The sequence below is a fragment of the Geotrypetes seraphini genome, chromosome 3, assembly GCF_902459505.1.
Source record: "Geotrypetes seraphini chromosome 3, aGeoSer1.1, whole genome shotgun sequence".
In the NCBI taxonomy this organism is placed as follows: domain Eukaryota; kingdom Metazoa; phylum Chordata; class Amphibia; order Gymnophiona; family Dermophiidae; genus Geotrypetes; species Geotrypetes seraphini.
The window spans coordinates 412,059,876-412,077,083 of record NC_047086.1 but is presented as its reverse complement, the minus strand read 5'-3'; the positions used below and the strand labels follow the sequence as shown (position 1 = coordinate 412,077,083).

The 17,208-nt window shown below is 47.7% G+C and overlaps 1 protein-coding gene across 1 annotated transcript in view; it reads left to right on the top strand.

Moving 5' to 3' along the window:
- The window catches only part of KLHDC3 (kelch domain containing 3), a 223,131-nt gene that overhangs the window by 147,362 nt on the left and 58,561 nt on the right, over nt 1–17,208 (top strand). Inside the window, 2 exon segments of the mRNA XM_033937707.1 lie at nt 10,066–10,279; nt 14,942–15,028. Coding sequence (XP_033793598.1) covers nt 10,066–10,279; nt 14,942–15,028 — 301 coding nt within the window.

Sequence of the window (17,208 nt, the reverse complement as noted above, 5' to 3'; positions counted from 1 at the left end):
CACCACTCAAGGGTACTCATCGCAAAAAGCTCTATGATAGCCTCCTGGCAACACATGCAGCAAAACTCGAACCTTCCATCACCAGATTGTTAACCACAACACCCGACCTCAAGACATTCCGTAAAGAAATCAAAACACTGCTGTTCAAAAAGTATATACAATCTACCTAATCTCCCTCACCCCATCCCCCAAGAAATCAAAACACTGCCGTTCAAAACATCTTCCGATGTTATTAAGTCTTTACCATCATTCTGTTATTAAGTCTATATCCTCAATCTGTATTCTCTATTGTCAAGTAGCCTCCTGGAAATGTCCAGTTCTCTTCTTATGTAATCCGCTTTGAACCGCAAGGTACAAGCGGAATAAAAAAATCACTAATGTAATGTAATGTAATATAATGTCCCTCCCCTACCTTTGCCCTGTGAATAGATCCCATGTGCCGATCCCATTTGGCCTTAAAATCAGGCATGCTGCTGGCCTCAATCACCTGTAGTGGAAGACTATTCCAGCGATCAACCACTCTTTCAGTGAAAAAGAATTTCCTGGTGTCACCTCGTAGTTTCCCGCCCCTGATTTTCAACGGATGCCCTCTTGTTGTCGTGGGACCCTTGAAAAAGAAGATATCTTCCTCCGCCTCGATGCGGCCCGTAAGATACTTGAACGTCTCGATCATGTCCCCCCTCTCTCTGCACTCCTCGAGCGAGTATAGCTGTAATTTGTCAAGCCGTTTTTCGTATGGTAGATCCTTGAGTCCCGAGACCATCCGGGTGGCCATTCTTTGCACCGACTCCAGTCTCAGCACATCCTTGCGATAATGCGGCCTCCAGAATTGCACACAGTATTCCAGGTGGGGCCTCACCATGGATCTATACAATGGCATAATGACTTCCGCCTTACGACTGACGAAACCCCTTCGTGTGCAGCCCATGATTTGTCTTGCCTTGGACGAAGTCTGCTCCACTTGATTGGCAGACTTCATGTCCTCACTGACGATTACCCCCAAGTCTCGTTCTGCTACCGTTTTTGCTAGGATCTCGCCATTAAGGGTATAAGACTTGCATGGATTCTGGCTGCCCAGGTGCATAACTTCGCATTTTTTGGCATTGAAGTTGAGTTGCCATGTCCTAGACCATCGCTCCAGTAGGAGTAGGTCGTGCATCATGTTGTCGGGCACTGAATCTTCGTCTGTTGTGCATTTGCCCACTACATTACTCAGTTTGGCGTCATCGGCGAATAATGTTATTTTACCTCGAAGCTCTTCTGCCAAGTCTCTTATAAAGATGTTGAATAGGATTGGGCCCAAGACTGAGCCCTGTGGTACTCCACTAATCACCTCCGTCATTTCGGAGGGGGTGCCGTTCACCACCACCCTTTGGAGCCTACCTCCAAGCCAGCTCCCAACCCATTTCGTCAATGTGTTACCTAATCCTATAGAACTCATCTTGCTCAGTAACCTGCGGTGTGGTACGCTATCGAATGCTTTGCTAAAGTCCAGGTACACGATGTCCAGGGACTCCCCTATATCCAGCTTCCCCGTTACCCAGTCAAAGAAGCTGATCAGGTTGGATTGGCAGGATCTCCCCTTAGTAAATCCATGTTTCCATGTTGTCGGGGATCCCGTAGATTCTCCTCATCCAGGATCTTATCTAATTGGTGTTTGATTAGAGTTTCCATTAGTTTGCTCACTATCGATGTTAGACTCACTGGTCTGTAGTTTGCTGTCTCCATCTTTGAGCCTTTCTTGTGGAGTGGAATGACGTTAGCCGTCCTCCAGTCCAACGGGACGCTGCCTGTACTAAGGGAGAGGTTGAAGAGCGCGGACAGTGGCTCCACCAAGACATCACTCAGCTCCCTAAGCACCCTGGGGTGCAGGTTGTCCGGCCCCATTGCTTTGTTAACCTTGAGCTTTGACAGCTCACTGTAGACACTGCTGGGCGTAAACTCAAAGTTACTAAACGGGTCAACTGAGCCAACCCTTGGCTGTAGCTGAGGGCCGAGCCCTGGCGCTTCTCGGGTGAAGACTGAGCAGAAGTATTCATTTAATAGTTGGGCTTTTTCCGAATCCTTTTCCACATAGTCTCCGTCTGGTTTCCTAAGACGTACAATCCCACCTGAGTTTTTTCTTCTATCACTGATATACCTGAAGAAGGATTTATCTCCCTTTTGGATGTTCTTTGCTAGAGACTCCTCCATGAGGAATTTAGCCTCCCTGACTGCTGTTTTGACGGCTTTTGATTTGGCCAGGTAGTCTGCTCTAGAGTCCTGCTTCCCTGATTGTTTGTAAGAAATGAATGCTTTTTTCTTCTCCTTGATCAGGTCTGAGATCTCCACAGTAAACCACTGTGGCTTATTGTTCCTTCGCCGTTTACTTACTGATTTTACATAGCGGTTTGTTGTTTCTTGTTTGGTTGCTTTCAAAGTCGACCACATGTCTTCCACGTTATCGGTTTCTTCTTGGCTTTGTAGCGCCTGGTGAACGAAGTCTCCCATTTCTTTGAAATTTGTGTCCTTGAATTTGAGGACTTTGGTTAGTGTAGTAGATTTAGTGAAACCTTTCCTGATATTGAACCATACCATGTTGTGGTCACTGGAGGCCAATGTGTCGCCCACCGAGACCTCTGTGACACTTTCTCCATTGGTAAGTATCAGGTCCAGTATTGCCTGATCCCTTGTCGGTTCCAACACCAGTTGCCTGAGGCTTGCTCCTTTCATATCTGAACATACACATCTGACCGTATATGTGAGCGCATATCTAAACATACATATCTATATGATCACATCCTCCTCAGCTTGCCTATAGCTGCATCATGCATGTTAAAAATGTACAATATGTTGATATGTGCACCTTCCTTCCTTCCCATTCATCCTACTCAGCCTGTCCTTACATATCCACAGCTGCAAGTTAATGATGATGTATATGTTATGATGATAAATAAGTGCATATGAGCACATCATTAACATGCAGCTATGGATAAGAACATAAGAACATAAGTAGTGCCTCTGCTGGGTCAGACCACAGGTCCATCACGCCCAGCAGTCCGCTCCCGCGGCGGCCCAACAGGTCATGACCTGTCTGAATCACCCCTTGGTTTCTCATCGAAGTCCTATCTTCCCATCAAATTCTTGACCCTTTGTCCCCGCACCCCTTTCAGTACCCTATGATCCCTTTGTCCCTCAGGAATCTGTCCAATCCCTGTTTGAATCCCTGTACTGTATTCTGCCTGATCACTTCCTCCGGGAGCGCATTCCATGTGTCCACGACCCTTTGGGTGAAGAAAAACTTCCTTGCATTTGTCTTGAACCTATCCCCCTTCAGTTTCTCCGAGTGCCCCCTCGTACCCGTTGTCCCTCTCAGTCTGAAGAACCTGTCCCTATCCACCCTCTCTATGCCTCTCAGGATTTTGAAGGTCTCTATCATATCTCCCCTGAGCCTCCTCTTTTCCAGAGAGAAGAGACCCAGCTTATCCAGCCTCTCAGCGTATGGGCAGTTTTCCAGCCCTCTTACCAGCTTCGTTGCTCTTCTTTGGACTCTCTCAAGTACCGCCATGTCCTTCTTGAGGTGCGGCGACCAATACTGAACGCAGTATTCCAGATGCGGGCGCACCATCACCCGATATAATGGCATGATGACTTCCCGCGTCCTGATTGTGATACCCTTCTTTATGATGCCCAGCATCCTGTTGGCTTTTTTTGCCGCTGCTGCACACTGTGCGGATGGCTTCATTGATGCATCCACTAGCACACCCAAGTCTCTCTCAAGTCCGCTGTCTCCCAGCAGTGCCCCCCCCATTTTGTAGTTGAACAACGGGTTCTTATTTCCTATATGCATGACCTTGCATTTCTCAACGTTAAAGCGCATTTGCCATTTGTTTGCCCAGTCTTCCAGCTTGTCCAGGTCCCTTTGCAGGTCCTCACACTCCTCCCTGGTCCTAACTCTTCCTCAGAGTTTGGTATCGTCCGCAAATTTTATAACCTCGCATTTTGCCTCCGTTTCCAGGTCATTGATAAATATGTTGAAGAGTAGCGGCCCTAGCACCGATCCCTGCGGTACACCGCTCGTGACTCCCCGCCAGTCTGAATATTGGCCCTTCACTCCGACCCTCTGCAGTCTACCTGACAGCCAGTGCTTGATCCATCTGTGTACATCCCCGCCCACCCCGTGGTTCCACAGCTTCTTAAGCAGCCTTTCATGTGGCACCTTATCAAAAGCCTTTTGAAAATCAAGGTAAATGATGTCCATGGGTTCCCCTTTGTCCACCTGACTGCTTATTCCCTCAAAGAAGTACAGTAGGTTCATAAGGCATGACCTTCCCTTACAGAATCCGTGCTGGCTTGTTCGCAGTAAGTCATTTTTCTCGATGTGTTCGCAAATGTTGTCCTTGATCATCGCTTCCACCATCTTCCCTATAACTGAAGTCAGGCTCACCGGCCTGTAGTTCCCGGGGTCACCTCTCGATCCCTTCTTAAAGATAGGTGTGACATTCGCCAGTTTCCAGTCATCTGGCACCTCTCCTGTTCTCAGGGATAGGTTGCAAACATGCTGGATTGTGCCCGCTATTTCCTGTCTTAGTTCCTTTAGAACCCTTGGGTGGATCCCGTCCGGTCCCGGTGATTTGCCGCTTTTTAGCCTGTCTATCTGTTTGATGACATTCTCCTGACTTACCTCTATATGCTCCAATTTTTCGGCCTGTTCCCCCCTCATGAGCTCCTTTGAGTCCGGTATATTGGATGTGTCTTCGCACGTGAAGACCGACGAGAAGAACGTGTTCAACCTCTCAGCTACCTCTTTGTCCTCCTTAATCACTCCTTTCCTATCCCCATCATCCAACGGCCCCACCTCCTCTCTCGCTGGTTGCTTCCCCTTTACGTAACTGAAGAATGACTTGAAGTTTTTCGCCTCCCTGGCCAGCCCCTCCTCGTATTCCCTTTTTGCTTTTCTAACCTCTCGGTGACATTCCTTTTGGCAATTCCTGTGCTTCTGGTGATTTTCCTCCGTTGGGTCCTTTTTCCATCTCCGGAAGGACACTTTCTTGTCACTTATTGCCCTCTTTACTTCAGTTGTCATCCAAACCGGGCTTTTTGACCGCTTGTTCTTACAGCCTTTCCTGAAACTGGGGATGTACAGGTTTTGTGCTTCCTGCAGGGTGTCCCTGAATAGGGTCCAGGCGCTTCCTACAGTCTCCATCCTAAAGCTGTTCTTGAGCTTCCTCCCCACCATTTCCCTCATGGCAACATAGTTCCCTTTCCTGAAGTTGAGCGCAGTCGATGCGGTCCTCCTCACTATGGGTGTCCCTCTTTCTAATGTGAATCTGATTGCGTTGTGATCACTGTTGCCTAGTGGTCCTCCCACTTCTACCCCTCTTGCAGGCCCCCCTAATCCGTTAAGGATGAGGTCAAGAGTAGTTCCCCCTCGCGTCGGTTCCTTGACTAGTTGTTCCATGAAGCAGTCCTTCACAGCTTCCCTGGTGCAGTTGGAGTGACCCGTACTCCAGTCTATCCCCGGGTAGTTGAAGTCCCCCATCACTGTTACATTTCCAGTACTGCATTCCTGCTTCAGTTCCGCTTCCAAGTCGTGTCCAACTGCATCCGGCGTACCAGGTGGACGATAATACAGCCCCAGTTTTATGTCTGCACCTTTGGTTCCCGGCAGTTTGACCCATAGTGATTCCAGCCCCTCTGCCTTTGTCGCCGTATCCATCCTGACCGAGTAGATAGAGTCCTTTATGTATAGTGCTATGCCTCCCCCCTTCTTGTGGGTCCTGTCCCTCCTGTAGAGCTTGTACCCTGGCAGCGCCACGTCCCATTTATTGTCCTCTGTCCACCAAATTTCCATAATTCCAATTACATCCAGGTCCTCCCCTTTGGCCATGACTTCCAGTTCACCCATCTTGGCCCTGAGGCTTCTTGCATTCGTGTATAAGCACTGTAGGTCCCGGCGTTTGTCCCCCACCTCTGCTTTTACCTGGACCTCCTTCCCTTGAGTTTCGGGCTGTTCACCCGTTAACTGTGCCTCTGCTTTACCCTCATCCTTTACCCTCGCAAATTTCTGCCTCCTCGTGTCCCCTCCACCCCCCTTCCCCGCTTTTCATCGGAAATTTCCTGCCCTGCCAGCCCCCTCCCATGTTCTTGTCCCCTGGGCCTTGGTTTGATCCCTCTTGCCTTGTGGCTCCTCCTTATTGCCTTCTGCTTGCATTTTGGTTCCACCCCGCCCCCCTGAATCCCCCTGCCATTTAAGTCCCTCACAGCAAGTTGCTGTTACCTGGTGCTTCCCTCGCTGTCTGATCTCGAGCTCCATCGGTTCCCCGTCCTCTTCCCTGTAGTAGTCTTCCCATTCAGCATCCTTTCTGGATACCGTTGTCCGAAGCGTCATCAGGTCTGCTGTCGGCTTTCCCCCTCTCCTTAGTTTAAAGCCCTCTCGATCTCCTTCTTCATGTTGGTTGCCAGTATTCTTGTTCCCACCGTGCTCAGGTGCAGGCATTCCCGCCTGTAGAGCTTGCTCTTTCCCCAGAAGGATGACCAGTTCCTCACAAAGTGGAAGCCCTCATCTTCGCACCATTTTCTCAGCCACGCATTTACATCCTGGAGCTCGGCCTGCCTCCTTGCATCTGCCCTCGGGACCGGCAGGATCTCCGAGAAGGCTATCCTTTGTGTCCTCCGTTTCAGCTTCCTTCCCAGGACCCTGAACTGGTCCGTTAGCGCAGGCATGCTGAAGTTCCTCCGGCTCACATCATTTGTTCCGACGTGGATAATTACTGCTGTCTCCTCTGTTTCGGCTCCGTCCAGGATCCTCTCGATTCTGTCGGTGATGTCCTTTGTCTTGGCCCCTGGGAGACATGTCACTAGCCGGTCCTCTCTCCCTCCAGCCACATGACTGTCCACCTCCCTCAGGATCGAGTCTCCTACAACAATTGCAGTCTTCCCCTTTCTCAGTAGCCTCCTCTGCCTCAGGTCCGTATCCTTGGTGTATCTTGGTGCTCCTCCCTCGGGGTCCTGGTTCGCCTCGGCCCCCTCTGTTTGTTCGGCCTCTCCACTGGGTCCATCCTCCGGTGGGTTGTGGCTCTCATCATCTAGGGACGCCTGTCCGTGATGCTGCTGGTCCTTCTCCTCCACCCTCCTGTAGGCTTCTTCGATGTATCTCTCAAGGTCCCTCACCTGATCCTCGATGGAGCTTGCTGTGTCTGGTTCCTCAGACGCCTGGCCTGGCTCTTCTAGGGCGTACAGCCCTTCCAGCTCCTGGACCCTGGCCTGCAGTCTCCCGACCTCCTTTTTCAGGCTCTCCAGTTCCCGACACCGACTGCATATGTACTCCCGCCTTCCCGAGGGGAGGTAGTCGTACATATGGCAGTCCATGCAGTACACTGGAAAGCTCTGCTGTGATCCGGCTGCCTCCATTTCAGTCTATCTGCTCTGCTCTCTGGTCTTTCTCAGCTCTCCTACTCTGGTCTCCGCTCCCTCCTGCTACTGGTGTCCTCTCTCTCTGCCTGCTGGTGTCTCTCACTCTGCCTGCTGCTGCTGCGTCCTCTCTCCCTCACTCTCTGTCTGCTGCTGGTGTCCTCTCCCCGACTCCCCTCTGGTGTGTGCTGACCCTATAGTGCCTAGGCCCTTCGCAAAGGCGCTCTCGCTAAGGCGAGCGCCTTTGCCGCTCACCTTTGCCTCGCGCCGAACGGCCGCGCGCCGTTGGCACGCCCCCTTTTAAGGGGGAGCCCGGGCGCTGACGCTGCCTCTGCCTCTGACGCGGTGGGGGGGCGGAGCTAACTCTCGCCACTTACCCCTGCTGCTAGCCTGCCTGCCCGCCTTCTGCCTCCTTCGGCGCTCCCCTCTCCTGCTCCTCCGGGCCTCTCCTGCTCGTTGCCGCTCTCCTGCCTGCCTGCACGCGGTCCGAGATGCAGGTCGCGCTCCGGCTCAACTCCTTTAAGGGGGAGCCCGGGCGCTGACGCTGCCTCTGACGCGGTGGGGGGGCGGAGCTAACTCTCGCCGCTTACCCCTGCTGCTAGCCTGCCTGTCCGCCTTCTGCCTCCTTCAGCGCTCCCCTCTCCTGCTCCTCTGGGCCTCTCCTGCTCGTTGCCGCTCTCCTGCCTGCCTGCACGCGGTCCGAGATGCAGGTCGCGCTCCGGCTCAACTCCTTTAAGGGGGAGCCCGGGCGCTGACGCTGCCTCTGACGCGGTGGGGGGGCGGAGCTAACTCTCGCCGCTTACCCCTGCTGCTAGCCTGCCTGTCCGCCTTCTGCCTCCTTCAGCGCTCCCCTCTCCTGCTCCTCTGGGCCTCTCCTGCTCGTTGCCGCTCTCCTGCCTGCCTGCACGCGGTCCGAGATGCAGGTCGCGTTCCGGCTCAACTCCTTTAAGGGGGAGCCCGGGCGCTGATGCTGCCTCTGCCTCTGACGTGGTGGGGGGGCGGAGCTAACGCCCCCCCATAGACTTTGTGTAATGTAACATGCTGTATGTGACTTGCTAAGGAGGTTGGGAAGGAAGAGGTGCACATTCATAACATCATTATATATTCATGAATCAATCTGATAATCATCACCACCAGGCTGTGTGTGTTATGGGATGGAGGAAGAAAGGTGCATGTTTAAATTGATCACTGCCTTACTAGTTCTGCAGCTCCTCGTGCTGCTCCTCTCGTCCTGTCCTCCTAGAGACGTGGTGACGTCATCCGGCCGACCCGCTCTCGCAGATTCAGTGGCAGGCAAGTGATGTGTCTCCTGATTGGCTAGGCACCCTAAGCCCAAGCCAGTCGTAGTGGAGACAGGGCGGGCCTTGGTGAAGGAGTCAGAAGACGAGAGGCACGCACCTAGTATATCGCCAGCTGCGGCCGCGGGCCAGGTAGACGGATCCACTTTTGTCCGGGGGGGGGGGGGGTGCTATCAGGAAATCGGCAGGGGACAAAAAAAAGTATGACAGCAATGTTTATTGTTGTGCACAGCAGAAGCATAATACAGGAATTTGTGCTATGGTGGCCTAGGACCCTGGGGGAGCCCGGGCCCCCTGTCAGCTCCGGGCCCCTGAATGCAGGACTGGTAGTACTGCCCTGATGGCGGTCCTGTGACCATCTCCTGTCTAGAAACCTGAGCCCTCTCCTTCAAATTGGACACTCTCTGGATATTATCCTCCAACTGCTTCCGTTTTATCAAACCCAACTGATCTGAAGGAATCAAATGGGGAAGCCAACTCATCACTCTGTCTACCAACACTCTCATGAAAATCTTGGTGTCCACTCCCAACAATGAAATTGGGCTATATGAAGCACAATTAACCTGATCCCTGCCCTCCTTCAATAGTACCATAGTTCCCACCAACTGCATAAAATACAGCAAGCGAGAGCCCTCACCCAGAGAATTAACAAAACTTAGCAGTGGAGGGATAAGTAATTATTGGAAATGTTTATAAAATGATCCATGAAGCTATCCAGTCCAGGGGACTTCCCCAGCATCATAGTGTGCAATGCCTGCTGAATCTCAATAAGTGTAATGGGTTTATCCAGCCTCCTCACATTTTCCTCCGTAACTTTCCCTAGATGTACGGACGTTAAATAATGGTCCAGGTCTCAGCTCTACATAGATTATATTTTTTGATATGGAAAGATAATGAACAGAAATTTATTTCAAATTTAGCTTAATGCCAGAAACCCTAACTTCAAATTCAAAATGGACTGTCATAAAAATGAGATTCCTTTTTTAGACATTATAATTAGGTACCACTATAGTACACTCCACACAAGCAATTATTGGAAAAGGAATTATGTAAATAAGTATTTACCTTTTACCAGCTGTCATAACAGAGCAATTGAAGATAATTTACCATATAGCCAGTAGATCTTCATGAGTTGCAGCAGATAGTTTGGATCTCTTATATCTGCTGTAGTTACTGGTCTGCTTTGGCTTGCCACCAATGGTTCTGCTAAATATTAAGGACAATACAGGAGTAATAACACTGTTTCTTCTAGCTGTGTTCTCGTCTCCTCTCCCTACTCCCCCAAGTATACATGCGCTCTCTCACACTCATGCCTTGCACTCTGTTTTCATTCCTGGCACAGTCTTATATCCTGTGCTCTTTGCTCTTTTTTCAGGGTATGCCAGCTCGTTGGAGAGACTTCCACTCTGCAACCATCATTGGTACCAAGATGTATGTATTTGGAGGCAGAGCTGATCGCTATGGCCCTTTCCATTCAAACCATGAAATTTACTGCAACAAAATTAAAGTATATGACACAGAGACAAACTGCTGGCTGGACATCCCCCCAACACTATATCTTCCAGAAGGCAGAAGGAGCCACTCTGCATGTGAGTCAGCATGTCAACAGCTTCTCCTAGCCCAGAGGGAGAGAGTGAGGGGATCAAGAAGACCTCGGAGGGATTACAGCATGAAATTGCAGATCTGCTGTTGGTGATCTCTAACCTGTTAAAATAGGCTATAATACTAGAAGATTGGCGAGTGTCCGATGTAACGCTAGGTTTGGTTTTTTTAAGGGTGAAAGGTAATCCTGATTTCACTTTTGGGCAAGATAGTTGAAACATTATAAAGAACAAAATTATAGAACATGTGGACAAGCATAGTTTAATAGTTCAAAGTCAGCATGGGTTTAGCCAAGGGAAATCTTGCCTCACCAATTTGTTTTACTTCTTTGAAGGTGTGAATAAACGGTGACCCTTCAAAAGTGCGGAGGACATTGGTGCGCCATCCTATTTCTTTCTATTTGGCCTTCCCGTTTGCGCTCTGAGGGGGGATTTTAAACTCCTGGTCTCCTCTGAGGGGGTGTGGGGGGAGGCCCCCCCCACACACTACAATGAGGGGAATACTGACGTGCACCATTGCCTCAAACATTCCCCCACTCCACTTACAATTTGGCCCCGAACCAAAGGAAATAGAACAGCGCACATTTGTCCTGCGCGCAAATGTTGGGGTGGGATTGTCAACGCGCCAATGTCCTCTGTGCTTCTGACGGCGAATCGAATAAACGTGAATAAAGGTGAGCCAGTTGGCATAGTGTATCTAGAATTTCAGAAAGCTTTTGATAAAGTTCTTCATGAGAGACTCCTGAGATTAGAGTTATGGGATAGGATAGGAAACAATGTTTTGTTGTGGATTAGGAATTGGTTATTGGACAGAAAACAGAGGGTAGGATAAAATAGCCATTTTTCTCAATGGAGGAGGGTGAATAGTAGAGAGCTGCATAACATAACATAACTTTATTCTTCTATACCGCCACAATCAAATGATTTCTAGGCGGTTTACACAGAAGAGAGCTGGACATAGAAACATAGAAATAGATGGCAGATAAGGGCCACGGCCCATCTAGTCTGCCCACCCTAATGACCCTCCCCTACCTTTGCCTAGTGAATAGATCCCATGTGCCGATCCCATTTGGCCTTAAAATCAGGCACGCTGCTGGCCTCAATCACCTGCAGTGGAAGACTATTCCAACGATCAACCACTCTTTCAGTGAAAAAGAATTTCCTGGTGTCACCTCGTAGTTTCCCGCCTCTGATTCTTCACGGATGCCCTCTTGTTGCCGTGGGTCCCTTAAAAAAGAAGATATCTTCTTCCGCATCGATGCGGCCCGTGAGATACTTGAACGTCTCGATCATGTCCCCCCTCTCTCTGCGCTCCTCGAGCGAGTATAGCTGCAGTTTGTCTAACCGTTCTTCGTATGGGAGATCTTTGAGTCCCGAGACCATCTGGGTGGCCATTCTCTGAACCGACTCCAATCTCAGCACATCTTTGAGATAATGTGGCCTCCAGAATTGCACACAGTATTCCAGGTAGGGCCTCACCATGGATCTATACAATGGCATAATGACTTCCGGCTTACGGCTGACAAAACCCCTGCGTATGCAACCTAGGATCTGTCTTGCCTTGGATGAGGCCTGCTCTACCTGACTGGCAGCTTTCATGTCCTCCCTGAGGATCACCCCCAAGTCTCGTTCTGCTACCGTTCTTGTTAGGATCTCACCATTAAGGGTATAAGTCTTGTATGGATTATGGTTGCCTAGGTGCATGACTTTGCATTTTTTGGCATTGAAACTAAGTTGCCAGGTCCTAGACCAGCACTCCAGTAGGAGTAGGTCGTGCATCATGTTGTCGGGCATTGAATCTTCGGCCGTTGTGCATTTGCCCACTACATTACTTAGTTTGGCGTCATCGGCAAATAATGCTATTTTACCTTGAAGCCGTTCCACCAAATCTCTTATAAAGATGTTGAATAGGGTCGGGCCCAAGACCGAGCCCTGTGGACAATCAGCGAAGTACAAATAGTTAAAAATACAACATGTTTCCTATGTATACACAATATAAAATTTTTGTTATCAGTGAAACTTCAATTAGGAGATGAATTTATCAAACAGTACAGTCTTAATTTCTTTTTGACAGCATGGCTCCATTAATGTAACTACCTAACCAGGACTGCTACTTACTTGCTTGAAATGCAAGAGTCCTATCCAAAAAAAACCCATATCTGCAGCCAGTAATTTTTGGATAGGCGAATAAATTGCAACTCCTAGTTATCCTTGTAGGGATAGAAGGTAGGTTGGGGCCAATCCCCAAACCAGCTTAAAGCAAATACAAGAGAATTTAAATATTACTCGTGCTTCCACCGGTAGCCAATGCAACAGTCGATAGTAAGAACTAATATGATCATTTTTCTTCAACCCAAATATTAGTTGGACAGCCATGTTCTGTACTATTCTTAATTTTCTCAGGATTTTCTTAGGAACTCCCAAATAAACAATGTTGCAATAATCCAGTATAGATAAGACTAATGCCTGCACCAATAATCTAAAGGATAGAGGACCAAAGTATTTTTAATGGTCTTTAGTTTCCATAGTGCATAAAAGCACTTCTTCACCACTAAACTCATATGTTCTACCATAGTTAAATTAGAGTCTAGTGTGATTCCTAATATTTTTTATAGATTTTGAGATCGGGTAGTCATGACCATTTAGATGAAGTGATGATCTAGTTATTTTATCTTTGGGCTTGCTAGAAAAATTTTGTCTTTTCTGTATTAAGTTTCAATTTAAAATTGATCATCCATTTTTCTATCTCAGTCATGATATGAGAGATTTGTTCTAGAATTTAATTAGTTATGTTATTTAAAGGAATTAAAATAGAGATATCATCTGCGTATATATAAAAATTTAAATTCAGCTTTTGCAGTAAATGTCCTAAAGACGAAATATAAATATTAAATAGCGTGGGTGACAATGAGAAACCCTGAGGTACTCCAGATGGATTTCTCCAAGAATGAGAGTATTTTCCATCACAAACCACTGGATATGATCTTTTCATCAAAAAACCCCGAAACCAGTTCCAAACTCTTCCCGAAAGTCCCATAAGAACATAAGAATTGCCGCTGCTGGGTCAGACCAGTGGTCCATCGTGCCCAGTAATCCGCTCACGCGGCGGCCCTCTGGTCAAAGACCAGCACTCTAACTGAGACTAGCCCTACCTGTGTACGTTCTGGTTCAGCAGGAACTTGTCTAACTTTGTCTTGAATCCCTGGAGGATGTTTTCCCCTGTGACAGACTCCAGAAGAGCGTTCCAGTTTTCTACCACTCTCTGGGTGAAGAAGAACTTCCTTACATTCGTACGGAATCTATCACCTTTCAATTTTAGAGAGTGCCTTCTCGTTCTCCCTACCTTGGAGACGGTGAACAACCTGTCCTTATCTATTAACTCTGTTCCCTTCAATACCTTGAATGTTTCGATCATGTCCCCTCTCAATCTCCTCTGTTCGAGGGAAAAGAGGCCCATTTTCTCTAATCTTTCACTGTACGGCAACTCCTCCAGACCTTTAACCATCTTAGTTGCTCTTCTCTGGACCCTTTCGAGTAGTACCATGTCCTTCTTCATGTACAGTGACCAGTGCTGGACGCAGTACTCCAGGTGAGGGCACACCATGACCCAGTACAGCAGCATGATAACCTTCTCTGCTCTGTTCGTGATCCCCTTCTTTATCATTCCTAGCATTCTGTTCACCCTTTTCGCCACTGCCGCACATTGCATGGACAGCTTCATCGACTTGTTGATCATAACTCCCAAGTCTCTTTCCTGGGAGGTTTCTCCAAGTACCACCCCGGACATTCTGTATTTGTGAATGAGATTTTTGTTACCTACAGGTTATATCTATTGCTCCTTTCATATTACCTCTCCCTTCTCTCAAAATAGAAGCAGAGCCAACATAATGAAAACACACACGCACCCCCCCTGCACACAAATAAAGCATACATATACACAGACACATGATGGGATTTCAACTCCCAACAGCCTAAAAAAAAAAAGAATTTGTTTGCTATGGCTGTAATCAATTTTTTAATTTGTGGAACAGTCTGTTGATTTTAAATTTAATAGATGTTGGATTGATTGCATGTGAATCTATAAATTGTTCAGAAGTGTAGCAATGTGTGAGTATAAATTTAATTAATAAATAAAATATGCCCATATGTGAAGCCTAGTGACTGAATTATATGGCTTTCTTAGTTGTTGGTATGTAGAGTGAAACAGAAAAATGAAAAATGACTGAACTAGTTTAAACGTGGTAGAGAAGCACAATAAAACCTGAGGTCTTAGACTCTACAGTCCATTCTTTGAATCATGTTGACGTAGCCATCTTAGGGTTTCGTTTTAGTTTTTTTTCCAAATCACTGGAATGTTTGTGAGCTGCTCCATTCAAATCAACCCTCCCAGACACACAGACATGCATACATGCACATGCAGAAGCGATATCAAGAATTTTCTATGAGCTGTGCTCCGCATACTTTTCCCACATGATTGCAGGAAAAGACCATAAGGCCTGCCTTGTCTGCGAATCCACACCAACTACTCGGCTCTACATCCATTTCTGTTTCTCTCCCCCAGAGGTCGTTAGTAGTTCTCATATGGTTTCTTGAATTCAAATACTCATATGTCGGCTAAATGTAATCTCTGGTTTTCTCTTTCTTTCCCAGTTGCCCTGCATGGAGAGCTCTATGTGTTTGGAGGGTACAATGCACACTTGATCCGACATTTCCACGATCTCTGGAAGTTCAACCCAGGTATTTATTTTGTTTGTTACAATAGTCTCTACCATTTTGGAAAGCACCAACATCAGGCGTGCCAGTCTGTAATTTCCTGGAGCCCTTTTGACTATTCTCTTCATTTTGAAAATTAAAAGCTGCTACAGTAGATTTCCTCCAAATATTGGCCCAGATTTGATCATGCCATGACCACTGCTTCCTTTTCTTCATTCCACTAAGGATTCAGTCTAAAATAGCTCATCCTCTTATCATGTCCTGCTTCACCATTATTTATCATTTCAATCATGCTGTTAAAGGTGCATAGCACAGTACACATAAGAGACGATCCCTGCACAACAGGTACATGGAACAAATGAAAATGTGCCAATCCAAATTCCTGGGACCTTCTGAGAAAGGGCCCCAACTTATCAGCATTTGAGATGAGACAGTGCTGTGCTTTGTCCTATGTCATACAATGTTCTACCACACTCTGTCATCCTACCATGCTACCATCTCTCATACCATATTTACCACACAATGTGGGAGTTCCATGTCTTCAATGAACATAAGAGCATAAGAATTGCCGCTGCTGGGTCAGACCAGTGGTCCATCATGCCCAGCAGTCCGCTCACGCGGTGGCCCTTAGGTCAAAGACAAGTGCCCTGAGTCTAGCCTTACCTTCGTACGTTCTGGTTCAGCAGGAACTTGTCCAACTTTGTCTTGAATCCCTGGAGGGAGTTTTCACCTATAACAGACTCCGGAAGAGCGTTCCAGTTTTCTACCACTCTAGGGGTGAAGAAGAACTTCCTTACATTTGTACGGAATCTAACCCCTGTCAACTTTAGAGAGTGCCCTCTCGTTCTCCCTACCTTGGAGAGGGTGAACAATCTGTCTTTATCTGCTGTCTATTCCCTTCAGTATTTTGAACGTTTCAATCAAGTGACCTCTCAGTCTCCTCATGCACGCGTGCCTTAACGTTTTTGCGTCCCCGCGAGGAATCCCTCTGTCCCTACCTGTCCTTGTGAGGAATCCCCTCTGTCCCCGCCCGTCTCTAGAAACTTCAGAAATAGTAATTTCATTTAATTATGCTACTGAATTAAAGGCTCTGGTAGAGACCCATTTACAAATAAGCAAAAACACTTTATTAATTTGGAAATTTTAATTGGGAAGAATACATACTTTGTAAACGGGTTTCTACCAGAGCCTCTAATGTAAATATAAAATATAAATACTCAGCTGATGAGAACCCCCAATCTGTCAGCTGAGGACTTCCTTTGCAGTTGGCCGGGGGTCCCTTTTGCCAAGCTTGGCAGGCAGCAGTAGCGTCCCTGAGTCACCGATGCTGGCACCTCAGTGGCTCATGGATGTTGCCAGCGACTGCTGTGCTTGGTGGAGGGGAGTTCTGGCCATGTCTAGAGGAGGTCCTCTGCTGGTAGTGCTTGGGGATCACCACCAGTCACAGTAAGGGTCAGCAAGTACTTCAACACTGTAGAAATAAAACCAGAAATGCATTTCCTTTTCTTTTGAACACAATACAATACAAAGACATCTGCTATATACATTTCCCAAAGCTAACATATTTTAGTCAATAGATTCTGGTTTTTACCTTTGTTGTCTGGAGACTTATTTTTCCATAAAGTTGGGCCCAGTTTCTTTTTTCTGTTTTCCCATCTTCTGTAAATTATTTTGTTGCTGTCTATTGGTTCTTCCTACCATAATCCATAATTTATCCCTTTCTCATCTTTCGCCCCTGCCCACCAGCCCCATGCCCAACATTTCTCCTTCTATCACCCCTCTCCAGTACCATTCCACATCTCTCCCTCCATTCCCCGTCACCACTATGTCCAACATTCCTCCCTCTTGCATCCATTTCAATCTGTCCCACTGTTCCCTTTCCACCACAATATTTCTCCCTCTTATCTGTATCTCACTCCCTCCCTATGACCAAAAATTCTCCTTTCTTCCATTCCCCATGTACACAGCCATCTCTTTCCCTCCCTTCCTCTCTCCCAAGTTCATGCCTTCTGTGTCCAAAAACGCATTCCCTCCCCCACCTCAGCATCTCTTTCCCTCCCTTCCTCTCTCCCAAGTTCATGCCTTCTGTGTCCAAAAACGCATTCCCTCCCCCACCTCAGCATCTCTTTTCCTCCCTTCCTCCATCCTCTCTCCCAAGTTCATGCCTTGTGTCCAAAAACGCACTCCCTCCCCCCCCTTTTGTG